General features: G+C 37.2%; 1 protein-coding gene across 1 annotated transcript; it reads left to right on the forward strand.

Moving 5' to 3' along the window:
- The first annotated feature begins 16,718 nt into the window (after positions 1-16,718).
- On the forward strand, positions 16,719-19,017 carry LOC131876588 (uncharacterized). Its single transcript, XM_059222025.1, has 3 exons — positions 16,719-17,369; positions 17,460-17,789; positions 18,658-19,017. Exons 1-3 carry the CDS (start codon positions 16,719-16,721, stop codon positions 19,015-19,017), a joined length of 1,341 nt encoding a protein of 446 aa, XP_059078008.1.
- The last annotated feature ends 283 nt before the right edge of the window (positions 19,018-19,300 follow it).

The following is a 19,300-nucleotide window of genomic DNA, read 5'->3' on the forward strand; positions in this document are numbered from 1 at the left end:
CATAGGAGGAAAACCTTCTTATGTGTCTTAAGACTAGGAAGTACTTGGGATTCCAGGTAATCCATCCTCATCAAAGTCTTCTTCTTCTTTTTCCTTTCCTGACTCTTCTTCTTCTTGTTCCTTTCCTGACTCTTCTTCTTCTACTTTCTCACTTTTCTCTTCAAGCAACTCTTCATCCTCCTCATTATGAGTTTGAGTCTCTTGAGTTGAAGGATCTCCTTGACTCTTACCTTTCCCTACTGAATTTGAATTTGAGAGCCTTTTGGGCTATTGTGTCCTATCTATTCTTCACTCTCAATTCTGAAGTCTTTCACATAGGTCCTGCAATGTCATCGTTGGATCTGGTTTGGAAAGGTTTCAACTAAATACCTTCCTAAGTCAACCAAAAATTGGTATTAGAAAGGATGTTTTGGAACCTGGACCTTATTGAAGTATTTTCCTTTTGAGACCATTGAATCAAGGGCAAAGGAGAATCGGTAACTTTGTTATATTCATACATAGGATCTAGGATGTCTACATCATCCTCAAGGTCCTCAGGGATATCAACAAGATCTAAATTTTCAATTTGTTCCACTATCAGACGACAATAGTCAAGTCTCCTGATATCATCCTCAGTTCTACAATCAATCCACAAATCTTAAATCCAATGAACGTGAGTAAAACTTCTATTGATTTTATTCTTCATACCCCTGTAATCAAAATGCTTCCTGGCCTTGAAAAATTTCATTGTTACTCTCCTCATTTACTCCTCCATGGCTTGAGCCTTGTATATAGAATTGATAGAATATCTCCCAATGGTGATGGAGAACTTAAGACTATACTTGTGAGCCCCATATTTATGCTCATGTATTGATATCATCTAATGACCCATCTCCATGAGAACCATCTTGTCTAATGGATACCTAGGAAGCATGAAAGGCTCACCATTGAAACATCCACTTCTGAGATATGTGAATGTTGGGAATTGCAAAAAGATACAACCATATTGATTCACAACATTCTAGGACTCATCTAACACTCTCTTCTTCTAAAGATATTTATCAAACATACACATGTACTAAGAGAAGAAAGCATCATTGAATCTCCTGAAATGATCCAAACTCTCCTTGAGAGTTAACTATGTGAAATATTGATAAACATGAATTTGGCTCATGTCTCCTATGGTAGATAAACTTGGAAAATGCCTCATTGAGGCAACTACATATACAAGATATGAAGTCCTACAAAATTTCAAGGTAGTGGGTACTTGTTGTGACCTAATTCACACATCTCTCCATCACAGATGGGGACCCCCTATTTTCACCTTTTAGGGTTTTGTCCTAGCTCTACAGTTTTGTAAGTCCATTTTCTAGGAGTTTTGAGTTTGAATTTTTGAGGTCATCTTGAGCCAAATTTAGAAATCATGTATGAATGTTGTCAAAGTTCTTAGAAGGTCTAAAGGACGAAGATCACAATTACTTTGGGTCATTTTTGACAACTTGCTATTTTTTAAAAATTCTGCCTTTTTTTTAATTTTTTCTACTATTTTGAAAGTGGCATATGGGTTTTGTTCCTCAAGTCATTTCATCTTTGCCCATGTTCTCGGAATTTGAAAATCTTGTCTCGAAGTATAAAAAGAAGGGCTACAAAAAAATTTCTTTTTTTGAGATTAGGGTTTTGTTCTTTAGGTCATATTAGTCCTGCCCATTCTTTAGATTCAAAATAAATAAATTTCTAATTATAAAAAGCAAGGTTTTTCCTTTTTTCTTTTCTCTGAGATTAGGGTTTTGATCTTGATGCCAAATTGTTACTACCCATGCTCTCAAAATTTGAAAATTTGGTCTTTAAGGGTAAAAAGAAAAATACAAACCCTAATTAGGGTTTTGTTCTAGAAGATCAGTCATATTATCAGTTCCCATGTTCTCAGATTATGAAAATGAGGTCTCCAAGTGCAAAAAGAAAAATGGAAACCCTAATTAGGGTTTTTGTTCCAGATGAACCGACATGGTATCAACATAGCATGAACATTGTTGATCAAGTATAAAGAAAAAGTTTGGATATGGAACATTGAAAATTTTGCCCAAGTTGGAGAAGTGAAACAATAGATGCTCAGTTAAGGCTCAAGGTTAGACAAGTGGAATGCCAAAGGATCAGTCAAGTCCACCCAGGAATGTCAAGCATGAAAGATGTTTAGGAAAGATCGATGTCAGCCAAGGCATAGGAAAATTATCCAGATGCTCATTCAAGTCCGCTTCAAGTCAAAGTAAAAATTCTCCGACGCTCAGTAAACTCCTACCAAAGGTTAATTTGACTCATGGCAAGAGTAAGTGAAACTCCTACGTAGGGTTAAGAGGGAAAAATCAAGTCAAAATAAACTAAGGCAATAAAACATGAGCACATGGAAAGGACTCATCCAAGTCTTCCTAGACATGTCCAAGAACTTGTCCAAGGATGTGCAAAGTCCACCTTGTCTAGTAAGTCCCCCTAGAAGCCTTCCAAATTGGCGTGAGAATTGCCAAGTTGGCAATAATATTAATGACATGACATATGGGAGAAAAATTAAAAAATATACTTGAAGTTTGAAAAGAAAAGTTATTGCCATGGCATTAAAGATATCAAGTTCACCCAAGGATAGGAGTGAATAAAAGCAAGACACATTTTTAAAAACTTTCTAAATTTGCAAAGATTGAAGAAAATCTTCCAATTTACCTTATAGAAGAAAGCCAATGAAACTCTCCAAAATTTGAAGGAAGCTTCCAAGAAAGAAAGCAATAAAAACAATAAAATAAAGAATCTTGCCTTCTAGATACGTATTCTAGAAGAAGGATTAGGTTTGCATATCTCAAAGAAGGAAATAAAGCATTCAGAAGTTGTTAAGAATGAAGGGATTTCTTCTAGAATAAAGCAAAGGGTTCAAATTTATTAAAGATGGAATTAAACAATAAAGCTTCTAGAAATCACTAAGAAGCTATAAGAAAAGGTTTTATTTCATTAACACTTCTTTTTGCTAATCAAAGTTCGAATATTCTGAGAAAGCAAAGATTGCAACATGAACTTCCAAAATTCACCAAGGATGAGCAAAGAAAGCAACTTCCAAACATGAAGAACTTATCAGACTTTACACAGAGACAAAAAAATTCGCATGAATATGAAGGAGCAAGCATAAGTCTATGATCAAAATCCACTCTCAGTACATGAAAAGGCAATCAGATTCATGAAAGAACTTGATTAGATAGAAAAATTCACCATAAAGAATGTCTTAGGGTTTGGGAATCAAACTCAGAGTTCGCCAGATCAGATTGGCATGAAAATTTGCATGAGACTTGTCACAAATAGCATGTCCAAGACTCATCCAAGATCATCATGGACAATGAATTAAAGGATAGCAGATCAGAAGTTTGACAAGCACAAAGACAAAGTAATATGTCTTAGCATATTCCAAATTCGCCAAAAAATGAAGCATTGAAACATGGCTTGATTTTTTTTGAGGAACCAAGCAACGATGGAAATAAATTCTTCCAACCCTGCCTTAATCTCCAAACTTCATCTTGCAAGGATAAGGCAAGACAAATTGTCTGATCATATTCCAAGTCCGCCTTGAAAATGAAGACATATGACTATGCAAACTCTTTCCAATTCCACCAAGACATAAAAGAAGGATTCAAGGCAAAACACTTCCAAACATATAAGGCATAAGAATTGGAATAAAATTTCCCAAACTCCTTACAACCTCTCCTCCAAATTTTCCAAAGAAGATAGAATAAGGATGAAAGAATGAGGACAAAGTGAATTCATCCAAAGATTATCCAAAGAGAGGATGGAAATCAAACTTTGAGGTCTGCCATGAACAACAAGCACGTGTCAAGACAGCTTCTAAACATGCATGAACTTAACAAGGAGCATGAAATAATGTTAAAAGACAAGAATGTTCATAAAGACAAAGACTAAAACAATTTTGTTCCAAGACACAAACCCTAAGACATGACATATTCACAATCAGGACATAAGGCGGGACTAAAAAAAAATTGTCCAAACCCTTGTCCAAGCAAGTTGATTAAACTCAGACAAAAATCATCCAAGGCATAAATAGAATATGTGAAGATGCCTGACTAGAGACCTTAAATTTTATCCATTAAGCATAAAGAATTTTTTTGACAAATCCACATGAAATCAGACAAGCACACAAGTTGGAAAATAAATTTGTCACATGAAATAAATTTTTAATTTTTTCCAAAATTAAGATTTTTTTTTCACAAATTATTTTTCAACACTTAGAAATATTTTCAAAAATTCAAGAAATTCAAGAATTTTAGAAATTTATAGAAGATTCCTTGATAAAGATGAAATTTGGAGAGAAAATAAAACTTTATATTTTGGAAAAAGACTTAAAACAAAAAAATAATAAAATAATTTGAAAAAAAAACTTCTAAGTTTAAGAACCCTAAGCTCTATTTATTTTCAACCAGTTCATTTCAAAATTCACTACTCAGGTTGAGAATTTGGAGAGAATTGAAGATAAGTTTTCTCTTAAAATTTATGATTTTTGAATTTTTGAAGAGTAATTTTTTAGAACTGAAAATCTTGTAAGTGTTAGAGGTCAAGAGATTGAGTGCTTTCTCTATTCTTAAGATGGATTTTTCAGAGTAAAAGGTAAATTTCTTTCATTCAAAGATTCAATTTGACTAAATTTTCTTGCCTTTCTATCTTATTTTCCTCAATTTTAACAATTCCTTGACCAAAACCTTCACTTTCAATTTTTCATGTATTTTTCAGGTGGACGATTAAAGAAGCACCAATCAAGTTTGCCAGCAAGGGAGAACAATTGAAATCCAATATCAAATCCAAATGGAAGAACATCACTGACACAGATCTCGAACATGTTGATATGGAGGAATTTAAGAAATGAATGTAAGGGCACGATGGACACAATCCTACACCTATTTCTCATAGAATGATGCACAATGGAATTGTCCAAGCAACTGGATTTCCACCAGCCAAGGAGTATGCTAAGTTGATAGTTGATTGTGTCTTGCACTATAACACACAATCAAGAGAGATAGTTGCACCAGGTAGAAGATTCTTGGCTAATCTTTCAGAATTATCCATTCAAGAGACATTTGGCATACCAATCCATAGTAAGGCCACATACAAGACTAAGGAGAAAACCAAGAGGTTCTATGACAGTTAGTTTGAACTCTGTGTTGTGAATGTTAACAAGTCTTGGCTAGAGAAGAAAAGACCTTAGGGGAAAGTACCAAAGCATTTGTTGCATCCTTACTTCAAGGAAGAATATGGTGATATCATCTTGCTACTGAAAAAAATAATGGGCAGTCCTGAAGGTGCACTATTCCACACATGGTTGTATTATTTCATAGATGAAATCACCTCAGGAACCAAGTTATTCAATTAGTCCCACATAATCAGTGGCAACCTTCATGAATAGTTGATGAACTTGGAGAGAATGAAGACATTTTACATGAGTTCTTACATAGTCTATCTACTAGCTGCAACTTACAGATATTCAGGACTGATTTGCAAAGGCACAGATGGAGCCGGTGAGAATGAATTCAGATCATATGATTGTTATCACCAGCTGTAGCTCAAGGAAAAAAGTCATTTCAAACAGGCAAATAATGGATTCTTCCTGTATATCACAAGAACATTGCAAGGAGGTACTCATAAAAGACTTTCTCTCGAATCAAGAAGTCTCATTGGCAAGTATGGATCCTAGTTTATCTGGCTATCCTTACTGATTGCCAATCTATTCAACCAACAGGATGGTCCTGTTGGAAGTTCTTTGATAGTTAGAATCATATCAGAGCTTCAAGAGGATAAGACAAAAGTCTTCTATCTCTTTTCCATTCTTCATTTAAAACATGTTAGAATCTTGTCTTTCAGCACAAACAACTAAAACAACTAGAATGGAGATGCAATGGTACTCTTTTACCTTTTAAAATTTTGATCCTTGCGACAAAGTTGGATCAATGAGTGGAGAAATATTTAGACATAAGGTGGATATAGAATACTATTGGGTAGATGTTGTTGATGAGTATGCTATCAAGAAAAAGATGTGGTCTAGGTTGCCAATTTGTTTAGTCAGGATTGTTAGGAACCGGGAAGGACAACTAAGAGGGGGGGGGTGAATTAGTTGTCAATAAATTGCAACCCAAAACAAATTATTCCAACTAAAAACTCAGTGTTGGTAAAACAAATTAACAATTATAGTATTGCCAGTACAACTTAATGCATGATACAGAAAGAAAAGCAACATCCACAACACATGACACAAATATTTTGACGTGGAAACCTTGTAAGGGGAAAAACCATGGTGGGAAACCTTACCCATAATCAGATGATACTATTGTAGATAGTAAGTGAATAAAATAATGGGTTCTGCACATGCAGAAAGGCCAACCGCCTAGAGGTCACTGCTCAATCACAAAATTAGGAGTCACACTGAATACACAGTTGGATGGTTAAATCCAATAACAATGTACTACTTCAATTTAGCATCTTTAATGCCGGATTCAGTACCGGTTTAAGCTTTGCACATGAGGTCCAAACACATTCATGACCTTTAACAACCTTCCTTCAACCTTCAGATGATATTTTCATGATTTGCACAAGGATCTGCTTATTTTCGCTCTGCACAATAATCTTTAATATACGCACACTTCTTCCAAATAAGATCTTACAATTATTTATACAAAACCTAAGACCTAATGGTTAGGTCGGCTCCTAAAAGATATTACATTTAAATCAATTACAAACTAAGCCTTGGTGCAATACAATATGTCAGCCTCAATACATTTACACATTATTCAATCAATAAATCATTTCCAAATAGTGTCGTGCTGATCTGGAACATGATTTCCTATGCCGATTCAAAACCTAGACCTATCTGTCAATTAAGGCAAATATGTGAACCCGATCAGACCAATATGCAAAATGTCAAATGCAAACAACCAATCCATGTCTTCAACATAACCAAATGATCTCCAGATGATAACAAGTCATCACCAACTTCCTAAGTTGTCGATGAAACATATACCGGTAACTATGCATAAGCCAATATCAATACATACCAGGACCACAATGTGTCGGTTCATCAACAAAACAATATAACCAGAGTGCCAAGTCAACAATGTAGACCTCCAGAAAGATAAGTGTTGACATTAATGACAAAACCAATGCAACACATGACAAAGTCATCCATAATACCAACAATATCCCCCTTTGGAATTGATGGCAACACTAGATGGAAAAACATCTAAGTGCCAAAAATAGAATGCCAACAATCTCCCTTAAACAAATCAACACAAAGTTTTGTACCAAAAATAGAAACAGCATAACCAAAACCAAAATACATCTTCAAAGCACAATGTTTTTTCATAGACATCTCTCCCCCTTTGGCATCAAATGCCAAAGCAGTTAAAAATCAAAATCAGAACATAATATACAATTAACTACTCCCCCTAAGCAGTAGCTCTCCTTCATCAAGCTGAAAAAAGTTTTTTTTGTTAGTCCTTGTCGGTTTGATGCTAATCTGCATCATTTAAGTCTCTGTTAGTGGGGTGATTACCCCAAGCTTCTCTCTGAGATATTCAAATGCTTCCTTAGGCAAAGGCTTTTTAAAAATATTTGCAATTTTCTCTTTAGTGTTCACATAAACCAATCTCACTTCATTTACTTCAATGTTATCTTTCAGAAAATTATACTTATTAGAAACATGCTTTGTTTTAGAGTGAAAAACCATATTTTTTGATATATCTATTGTTGATGAGTTATCACAGTAAATAATTACCAATTCTTTGGATTTTACCTTGATATCCTTCAACATTTTCTTCATCCATAATACATGAGTGCAATTAGTTGCTGCTACAACATATTCTGCTTTTGTTGTAGATAATGGTGTGCAGGTCTGCTTCTTGCTAATCCATGAAATTAATCTTCTACCAAGAAAGAATGTGCCACCAGTGGTACTCTTTCTGTCATCCACATCTCCTGCCCAATTTGCATCTGTATATGCGCATAACTCAAAATTGTCATCCTTAGGATACCATAAACCAAGATTTGTTGTGCCTTGCAAGTACCAGAAAATCCTTTTTACTCCAATTTCATGATTTTCTTTAGGATTACTTTGAAATATTGAAACAATACATATTGCATTCATTATATTAGGTCTGGTTTGTGTTAAATACTGTAACCCTCAAATCATAGATTTGTACCTTGTCAGATTTATAGTAGCTGAATCATCCTTTGATGTCAATTTATCAGTTGTAGTCATAGGAGTGCTTGCCAGTTTGGAGTTTTTCATTCCAAATTTCTTCAAAAGTTCCATCAAATATTTTGTTTGACAAATGAATATACCTTTATCTATTTGAGAAATCTACAAACCTAGAAATTTTTTGATCTCTCCAATCATAGACATTTCAAATTCTTCCTACATCTTATTAGCAAAATATTTGCATAGCTCCTCTTCTCCTCCAAAAATGCTATCATCCATAAATACTTAAATAACCAAAATGTCATCATTAGTAATTTTGTAATACAAATTATTGCCAGCATTACCTTTTGTGTATCTGAACTTTAAAAGATATTTATCCAATCTAGCATACCAAGCTCTAGGCGCTTGCTTCAATCCATATAAAGCTTTTCTTAATCTGCAAACCATATCCTTATCATCTGTTAATGAAAATCCATCAGGCTGCTGAATGTAAACTTCTTCTTCAAGATCTCCATTAAAAAATACACATTTTACATCTATCTAATAAACCTTATAGTTCTTGTGAGCTGCAAATGCAAGAAATAGTCTTACTGCTTAAATTTTGGCTATCGGTGCAAAGGTTTCATTATAATCAATTCCTTCTTTCTGAGAATAACCTTTACAAACTAATCTTTCTTTGTTTATGATTAATTCACCATCTTCATTAAGTTTATTTCTAAATACCCATTTAGTTCCAATTGCATTTTTTTCTTTAGGCTGGGGAACTAATGTCCAAGTATTATTCTTTTCAATCTGTTCTAATTCATCTTCCATTGCTTTTATCCAATGTTTATCTTTACATGCTTCAACAACTGATGCTGGTTCAACTTGAGAAATTAAACAGACCTCTTCGTTTTCCAATCTTCCTCTTGTCATAACACCTTAATTTTAATTTCCAATTATCTAATTTTTTGAATGATTCAATCTTACATACCTGGGTTTATTTTGATTTCCATTCACATGTTGTTCTAATTAATTAAAAAAGTAGGTTTTCAAGACCCAAAACCTTTAACAAAGGATATTAAGATAAGACACCAAAAAGATCAGTGCTTAAGAACTGCATACAGAAAGACTGGCATAAAGCCAGTGCACCGAAAGGACAACAAAACAAACAACAACAAAGAAACAAAGAACACAAGTCCTCCACCTTTATCACCAGCTCATCGTAAGTGGCCCCGACAGCTTTAAGGTCTTCCAGATCCTTGTTAGGTTTTTTGTCCTTCTTTTTGCCTCTGGTGCAGGTTCTGGGGCCTTGAGCTTCCCTTGTTTCTTCAGTTTCTGGGTCAATGTCCAGGATTTCCTTTTCATCATCCAATTTGCTGATGAGAGTGTTGGTGTTGTCTGAAATCTTCAGGATGCTAAGGCTCTATTCAGCAAAGTTCTTCAGACACTCCTCAATTTTACCAAATTTGCTAACAGTTTCCAAGAGAGTGTGGTCATTAGTGTCAACAAGATTTTTCCTTTCCAGCAAATCCTTCTCAATTTTTTCAAACCTGGGGTTGAAAGTATCTCTTATGTCTTCGGCTTTGGAAATGGTGCTTTTCAGGTCCTCTATGTAGTTGGCCATGGTCTTCCCTTCCCCAGTATTGATGGTTTCTAGGATCAAGATTCTATTATAGAGTTTTTTGTTTTCGTCCACAACTTTCTTGTAACCATTGATAAGCCACTCCATAGTTTCCATGAAACCTTGCAAACCCTCAAGGGGAGGGTTAGAGGGGGGGTCAACTTTTCCAGGGGTTGCCTTTTCCTCTTTAGGGGTGTGCTAGGTGGTAGTTGTGTCAACAACTCTAAGAGCCTCTTCCATGGTCTCCTTTTCCAGATTCTGATCAGCTTCTAGGGCCCTTACCTGCTTGTGGGCTTCTGGTTCCTTAACAGTCTCTTCTTTCTTCTTGTGCATTTTCCTAGTCTGGGTGTGAGCTTTTGTCTTCTTCTTCAGCAGCCCTTGAGGGTTCTCCTCCTCAGAGTCATCCGAAGTCTCCTCTTTTGAAGAAATGCTAATCAGGGGTCTACCTTTATGGTTTTTTCCCTTAAAGGATGAAGGTCTGGTTTTGATGTATTTCCTCTTCTTCCCACTTTCATAATCCGAGACATCCATTACTTAGAATAATCAAAATTTGATTCCAGGTATCCAGCTGAGGCTTACCTCTCATGGGTCCATAAACATTAATAAAAAAAAACTCACAATTGATTCCAAAAGAGTAAACCTTACGCACCTGCCATAAATGGGATCGATAAATTTCTTCAACCTTCATGAGATTTGAGTTCCAAATTATCCCCAAACCCCCTAAATATCCTTTTACACTTGAGAATATTTCTTCCCAGAATCTTCCAGCACTTAGCCAGGTTCTTGCATCTTCCCTACTGAGCTTAGTTTCCTACAAGCAAACAATATCTGGATTCACCTGATCAAGCCCTTGCTTGATCAAACGACGTTTGTCAGTGGCATTGTAGCCCCTGACATTCCAACTAAGGATCTTCATTGTCCTTCGAGAAGGGTATCTCCCTTCCCTACTAATAGCTTTGACTGACATTTTTCATTGCTTGCTATTGCAATCTGGACTTTGTTTGGTTTATGACCCCTCGATCTCTTTTTGCCAATGGCCACTTTTTTAGTTTGAGAGGTCAACTACTGAATAGTTCTGCATTCTAGAATATCTTGTTCATCAAAGACCCCCCAATCTTCTTCCTCTTCCTCCACATCCCAAGAGTTTTATGCATTATCTTATTCCACCTTATCTACCTCTATGATCTTGATTTCACTATTCTCCTGCATATGTAGTTCCTTTCTCTCTAACAAGCTGACCACCTGGGATCCCCCCATACTTGCATCTATTACATTCATAGCAGCCTCCATCTTGTTCAATGCTTCCTCCACTAACTGTGTGGCATCCAAATGGGATGTTTGAAGTGCCCCTCCCAAAATATCATCCATCTTTGGGTTCTCAACTGGAGGTGCCAGATTCACCCACTCTGTCAGTTGCTTATGGAGTTCTCCTACCTTGTGACAGTTCAATTGCCCATCCTCTCAATTTATTTCAGCAAAGTGTTCAACTCTCACTTCCAATGGATCATTGATCTATTTTCCGTTTGAGCCTATCAAACAAACCTCTTTCGAATGGTCATCTTTGTTATAGACTGAACATTTCTCCAGAGTTTCCTCAACCTCCACTTTTTGCATCCAGCTCCCTGCATTTGTGTTGATTTCTATCCATGCCGGGAGTTGAAAATTTGGTTTTCAGCTAACACAAGCCCTCGCATAAGAGCTAAAATCCTCTTTAGAAATAGCTTCATCTGACTTAAGGTAAAACCCCAATTTGTTCCAATCAACTGGAAAATATCCTCATTCCAATACATCCTGAGAAGATTATATAAACGAAGCCAGACTAGGACCTCCTCCACTGAGGCTTTGATAGGATTAAAATTTGGTTCCCAGACCCTTATTGACATTCCTCATCCTCCCAAGAAAAAAGGGCCATTTTGGAAGACCCAATTCTTGTCCTTATTAGTTTCCACTATGATAAGGAAATACCCATTTGGCATTATCTTGATCTCCACCTTGAAGGGCCACGTTTCTTCGCACCACTTCTTCACTCGACTAAAGGCTGACCAATCTCTGAAACATTTCATGAAAAAACCTCTATCTTTGAAAAAAGCCACTGAATCACTCCAGCTTTTACTGTCCATAAAAAATGACACCTTGTGCATGTTATCCGGATTGGTTTTCAATTTTACAGTCAGTCCAAATCTTGATATCTTCTTAGGTCACCATTCTTTCTCCCGCACCCTTTTCCAGTCCATGTTTTCCCTAAAATTTACAGTGTTACATTCTCCAAGGTTAAGTCTAAAGTCCCCTTTGGGTCTTGGGAAATCTCTCTGCCATTTTTCCTGGTTTCTGAAATCTAACCCAAAACCTACAGGTCTATGTTGATCCTCCCATACCCATTTTGGTTTTGACCACGATCTAGAACTAGGATTCATGAAGAATTTTGGTCGATCATTTTGCCAAAAACCCTAAACTCCCTTGGTTGTAGACCCAATCTCCTTCACAATGCCATCCTTCCCTAGATACAATTATGACTAGACCCTATGGTTTCACTTAGCAACATGCATCAACTATTTTCACAAGGGGACTCCAACTAATTTCTCTTGAATTTGCACATACTTATAACTTTGGAGCATTTATTAAGAATTATATCTCTCTTAACAATTAAAATGAAAGGAAAACAAATTATGAACTGAAATAAATTCTTATCTATGGTGAGTTTCACAATAAATGTCCTTCTGAAACAATTGGAACAATAAAGAACAATCTTGTAACTAGAAATCTTCTCTCAATTATCCACAAAATTGTGCAATCTGTAAAAGAAAGATTGTATTCAACAAAGAAAGTGATAAGACACACCATAAAAGTTGCACAGAGTCATTTATTTCTTTACCAAATTAATGAATTTGTATACACATAAATCTGGCTCAAATATTAATTGGATGCAAAGTCATTTAAATGTTCCTCTATTATATAATTAAGTTCTTTAATTTAATTATATAATTCAGGAAGACAAAATTATTTGTTTTAAGATATTGGAGCAGTTTTTGGAGGGGGGCTCTGCAACCAAGGACAAATACGAATGGTCCTTGGAAGCAGGTCAGCTCTCTGGCTTAGGGCTCCCAAGCATACCGGGAGGCCCCTGCATTTACTTCGGCTCATGTCTCCATTAAAGGAGAAAAGTAGGGTTGGGGTTGGTATTAAAACCATCTAGAGTAACATCGGAGGGAAGAAATCATTCCGCCGGGCTATTGAAGGACATTGCACCACCTTCCTAGAGGATACGAGGTTCAAGCCAGAGGTTCCCGATGATGCAAGCCAGGCCCGTGAAGAAGCTGAGGTTGCCTCGGCACCAAAAGTTGTCATTAAACCTAATACTTCCATGGTAGAATGTATTTCTAAGGAAATTTCTAGATGTAGGGATTCTGCAATTTTTTTAGCAGCCCTTGATGTAGATAGAATGTCGTCTAGACAGTATTTAAATAGATGGTTTCAAGATATTTGGTTTTCAAAGCTTGGCATTCATTTTTCCTTCTGTAAAATGTTGCAATAAGGGTTATTCCTTATTTTTTTCAATGATAAAGAAACATAGAAGAAAGTGCTCGAAAAGCAATTTTGGAATGTAGGAAATGCTTGTTTTAGGGTCGTTCCTTGGAACCCTGTTGCATGTAATGAGGAAATCATGGCATTATCTAACCCTAAAAGGGTTGTTATTAAAAATGTTCCTCCTTTCCTATGGAACTGTATCTCAAAAATTACCGAACCTCTAGGCAAAGTGATTAAAATTGATTCTTTTCTGCTTTATTACCCCATATGGACGCGAGAGTGCTCATTGCCTTCAATCCTGGCTCGTCTCTTCCCTCTGAAATTGATATTTGTATTGAAAACTAGTTATTTTCATGTCCCTTAGAGTATTTAGGGGAAATTAATGCATGTCATAAGTGCAGAAGAAGTGGACACTTCCTCAAAAATTGCCCTTTGTTAGCGGGGAAAAATGTCGCTCCTTCCAAGAAGACCAATGTTCGGCATTCTCTACACTTTGCCTCTGAAGATCCCTTGAACCCTAAATGGACTGACCCTACTCCTCCCCCATTACACCCTGAATCTTCACCTCCCATCCCTCCCAACCACTCTCAACCTAACCCTCCCGACCCGCCACCTCCACCTGGCCCTGATCCCCCACTCTCTAACTACCACCCTCAAGGCTACCCTAATCCACCCAGTGCTCCTCCCTCAATTGTTGAGTGTTTAGTTAAATATTAGAAAGCCATAAAAGAGGCCAATTTGGCTTCCAATATCCCTATCCCACTGGAACCTGATGTGGTTGGGTTTCCCACTAATAATGGTGGACCCAGAACCCAAAATGCACAACAAAATGTCCTTGAAAAACTTAAAATGGCTGCAGAACACAGAAAACAACTCGAATTGTCATTAAGTAATCAAAAAAAGGAGATTGATTCCTATACCATGCCCTTCCTCCATGAGTTGATCGAAGGGGATGGTGGTGGTCCTCAAGATACCACCAATTCCATCTGCTTTGTAAGGCAACCCCCTCTGGGGGCTGAATGTAGGGGCAATTGTAACATTATTGGGGAAAAGAACATCCCTCCCATAGCTGTCATTTCAAATACTCCCTTGGAAGCCAAGGTTGAGGGTGAGGGAGCACAAAACCCCACCACACCCCTTGAACTAGCATCAGGTGACATTGATGGGGATATGGGACTTACCATCCCCCCTTCCGACCAAACCATAGAGGATGACCGTGGCACTAGACCTTGTGTGAAATCTGATGACTTTGAGGTTATCAACAATGGTGGGGATAAGCCATTTTCCCTAGATTCTAGAGTCTTTGATTTTGGTTCTAATAATGGGGAAGAAGACCTATCTAGAAATAAATCTAAGAAAAAAAGGAGGAAAAGATCTCCTAAGGTATCTAAGGAGGCATCAGTTAGGAAGGAATCATTGGGACCTGAACAACTCTCTGAACTAAGGAAAAAAAGAGGTGGACCACTTTCAACAGTGGATGTTGATGCTTGTCACCTCTTTAACCCTGGGGAATGGCCTAAGTACTTCGAGGGGTTTAAGTCCCCGATGGATACTACTGAACAATCCTCCTAATGTTGAAAGCCATCCCATGGAACATCAGGGGCCTTGAGGCCCCTAATAGGAAATATGTGGTCGAAAGATTTCTAAATATGCACAAAGATATTGACTATCTTAAGCTCCAGGAGTTAAAATCAGTGGGATTCACCTTAGAAGTTGGACTAAAATCCATTTGGAGGGAGGCCACTCCCATCTATACCAATCACCCTAAAGGAAGAGGGGGAGCTACAATTTTATTAAACCCTAATTGGGCGAATAAGGTGAAAAAATGGGGGCAATCCCCTTGTGCAAGGGTAGTATGGGCTATCATTCAGAATGACAACTCCACCTTTGGCATCTACTCAATTTATGCCTCCAATGACTACTAGGAAAGAGGGAGTATGTGGGAATGGATTTATAAGTTGGAGGATATCCCCTGGTTCTTGGGAGGGGATTTCAACATGGTAGTAAATGCTCAAGATAAACATGGAGGTAATAAGGTGAAATGGAAGGGTGTTGAGAGAGTGTAGTGGGAAAGGATGGTTAACAAGATGAGATTGATTGATCCTTTAGTAAGAAAGAAGGGTGAGTATAAATCAATATGGTACACCTGGTGTAATCATCAACAGTATAATAAAAGAGTCTATTACAGGCTTGATAGATTTTATTTCAACAAAGGTTTCTTCGAAATTACTAAAAATGATGGAGGGGTTCAATATACTGTCATACCATATACATTATCAGATCATCATCCTATTATGATTGGGCTAAAGATAACTGATAGTAGGGTGACCCCACCAAACCCTAGCTCAAACTTTAGAATGAATACTAGTCTACTAATGGATGAGGGCTTGAAATGTGCCCTATGTCTGGTCAGAATGTTTAATAAATATGATAATTGCCAAATGTCCAACATAGATAGATGGAACCAGAATGTTAAGACCTGGACCTCACTCTGTCAAGCTATGGGTAAAAAGAAGGCTAAGGATGCTAGAGCCTCTAAGGTAGAACTGCATAATGCCCTCCAAGTGGCTGAACTAGAGCTTCAAGGGGATCCTAAGAATATATCACTCACCAACTAGATTATTAGGGTCAAGACTAATCTTAGAAGACTGCAGAATCAGAAAATCAAGGGGTGGAGAACTAAGGCTAAATTAAATTAGTTAGACACTGGAGATTGAGGATCTAAATTCTTCTTCTAGTTTCTTAAAATGAAACAAGCCAGAGAAAAAATTGACACCATCTTGGAGTAGAATAAGAACCTCTCTAAACCAACTGAAATTATTGAGTGCTCTGCTCAGTTCTACAAGGACCTGTTCTCTACTGAACCAGGTAGGGAGGAACAAGAAAAATGCCAGAAAGATTGTCATGTCCTTAGTCCCTAAACTTATTGACAAGGAGGATAGTAGGATACTTGAAATGGCTATCTGAAAAGAAGAAATCAGGGGAGCTATCTTGGCCCTTAGTAATGATAAATCCCCCGGCCCTGATGGGTTTCCAGTAGAATTTTGTAAAGAAAACATTGGATGGATTGTTGATGATCTTCACTCCCTATACACTGAGGTGATACATATTGGCTCCTTTGGAAATAATATTAACCAAGGTCTGATTAAACTCATTCCTAAGGAAGGCAACAAAACCCTACTTAAAAATTGGAGACTTATCACACTGTTGAATATGTCATACAAAATACTAGCTAAGTTGATTGCATGCAGATTAGAGAAAATATTGCCTAAGATTTTCAGTACTACTCAAACACGGTTTGTTAAAGGACATTATATACTGGAAAACCTAATTACATGTTGGGAGTCACTCCAATGGGCTAAGGAATTAGGACAAAGTGGAGCCATGTTGCTCATAGATTTTGAGAAAGCTTATGACATGATAGAATGGGACTATATCATTCAGATGCTTCAATCATTAGGCTTCCCCCCTGGATTTTGTAATATGGTCAGAACTCTGCTATGTGATGCCAATGTTGTTGTTGAATTAAATGGGATAAGGTCCTCCAATTTAGCACTAACTAGATCCATTAGACAAGGGTGCCCTTTAGCCCTTGCCCTTTTTGTTCTAGTTGTTGATGCAATGTTCTACTTACTTAAGGACTCCTCTACTACTTCCCCTATTAGGGGTATTTCCTTACCTAACAAGGAGGAAATCTATAATGTCCAATTTGTTGATGACACTACACTATTAATTAAGCTTGAGGAAGAGAACCTTGCTGCCCTAATGAAAAATATTGATCTCTTTTGTCTAGCATCTGGCAGCAAGATTTCTATGCACAAGTCCAATCTTATTGGTTGGGATGACAACCCTCCGGGCTGGCTCTCAAAGTTTTCTCTCAATTGGTTGGGCCCAACACAGATTATAAAGTATCTAGGTATTCCCTTTTCTGTTCTCCCAAATATAAAAGAAATGTGGGAATGGGTAAGGAACAAGATTGATAAGAAACTCTCCAAGTGGAACAGGAACTTTCTCTACTTGGCTGGAAGATTCCAGGTGTGTCAAAAAATATTGGCCTCATATAATATCTATTTCTCATCAGCCTAGCTCTTTAAGAATTACCAATTTAATTATGTTTAAAAGTAGATTAGGGAATTCTTATGGTCAGATGGCAAGGGTACTAGGAAGCAACATGCAGTCAAATGGGAGTGGTGCACTATGAATAAACTATTTGGTGGGATGGGGTTGAAAGACTTGAAGCTACAAGGCATTGCTCTTGCCTCCAAGTGGATTCTTAAGGCCATGGAAGGTAATGAGCCATGGAAAGTTCTTATAAGAAATAATATTATATGCTCAGTTCCTAAGAAAGCCAAGAAATGGAAAGATCTCCCAATACTTGATATTCTTATGGGACAGTTTGAGGTAGCTCCAGCTGGTTCTAATATCTTCAAGTCCTTATGGAAGGCCCGGGAACATGTGAAACACTTGTTACATATCAAATTTAATGGCACTATACAGGGAAATATTGTTGATAACAGATCAATATGGTGGAATATATTTAATAATGGGAAACCGTTAGCCACTCTCCAAGGCTATTCTGCACTAAAATGGCATAATATGGGTGTTAAATACTTTGAGAAGTTGTTTGAAAATGACCAATTGAGATCGTGGGAGGAGCTGAAACTTACCTTTTCTATCCCAACATCCCAGAGTAGGATGTATAACATACTTAAAATGGCCTTATCCTCTGCTCTCCCCCCCCTCCCACCCCCTCTCCTTCGCCCCCCCATGACTACACTTTGATGGACTGATGGCACACCTCTCCCTTCCCTTAAATCCAAATGCATCTACTCTACACTCACTGAGGCTGATACCATTTTTTTGCACCTTAATAAATGTTGGGACCTAAACTGGGAGCCAAAGACCTAGGAAGATAGTCTGAGTAGGTTTTGGATGGCCCATAATGAACCAAAAAAACAATTCTTTGGCTGGCGCCTTCTGTTAAAATAAACTCCCCATAAAAAATAAGGAAGGTACTTTATTAAGTTGTAACATATGCAAAGTGCCTGAAACTGTGAAACATATTTTTTTTTAATGCCATTTTGCAAAAGAAATATGGAGACTATTTGGCTTTAACTTGGAATCTGTTTCTTCTGAATACATAGATATTATTCTAGGCTATATCAAGGGTTGTAGGAGAGTTGCAAATATATTTTGGTCTTGTTTTTCTTTGGAGGTTCTTTGGCTCATATGGAAGTATCATAATGATGACATCTTTAATAGCAATACCAGGCACCTCACTAAGTCTCTTAGGAGACTCATTGTTCATTCTATTTCCATGTAGGTCACTGTTGTACTTAAGCTCAATTCAGACAAGTTTGACAGGTGGATCAAGGAGGGGAATACTACTATTTACATCCATGAACTATCACACGGATTCACTTGGGAGAGGGATGAACTAGGCAAAGCAGCTTTTGAGCAAGCACTAATGGCTTTTATGAGGCAATTGGATTGTAGACAAATGCACATGGAGATTATTCAGGAGGAGGCTGACTTGATTTGTGAGCACACCTCCCATCCTCATAAAAAGGATATACTTGATGGTCAGGTGGAAGTGTGGCAGGATAGAAATATGGGGTGGGTGGCACGGCTCTCCCCACTGGGAAACAACACTTCATCAGATGTTGAAACCTCAATTTCCTAAGACTGATGCTTAGGCTCTTTGTTGATATTTTTGTTTACAAATATGTATATCTAATGTAATCATCCCTGATATAATGGAGGTGCCTGATAACTATATATTTTGTATATGCACCTCCTCTTGGTGCCCCTGATAATGTCAAACCCAGTTTTTTGTTGATGCTATGCAAAGGTTTTTTGATATCTAATCCAGAAAAAATTATATAATTCACTTTCCTAAATATCCTTCAAAAACCCATCATATTTAATTCAAAAATCCACATCCCCTTACCTTTCCACCTCATCTC

Source organism: Cryptomeria japonica, chromosome 6 (genome assembly GCF_030272615.1).
Source record: "Cryptomeria japonica chromosome 6, Sugi_1.0, whole genome shotgun sequence".
NCBI lineage: Eukaryota > Viridiplantae > Streptophyta > Pinopsida > Cupressales > Cupressaceae > Cryptomeria > Cryptomeria japonica.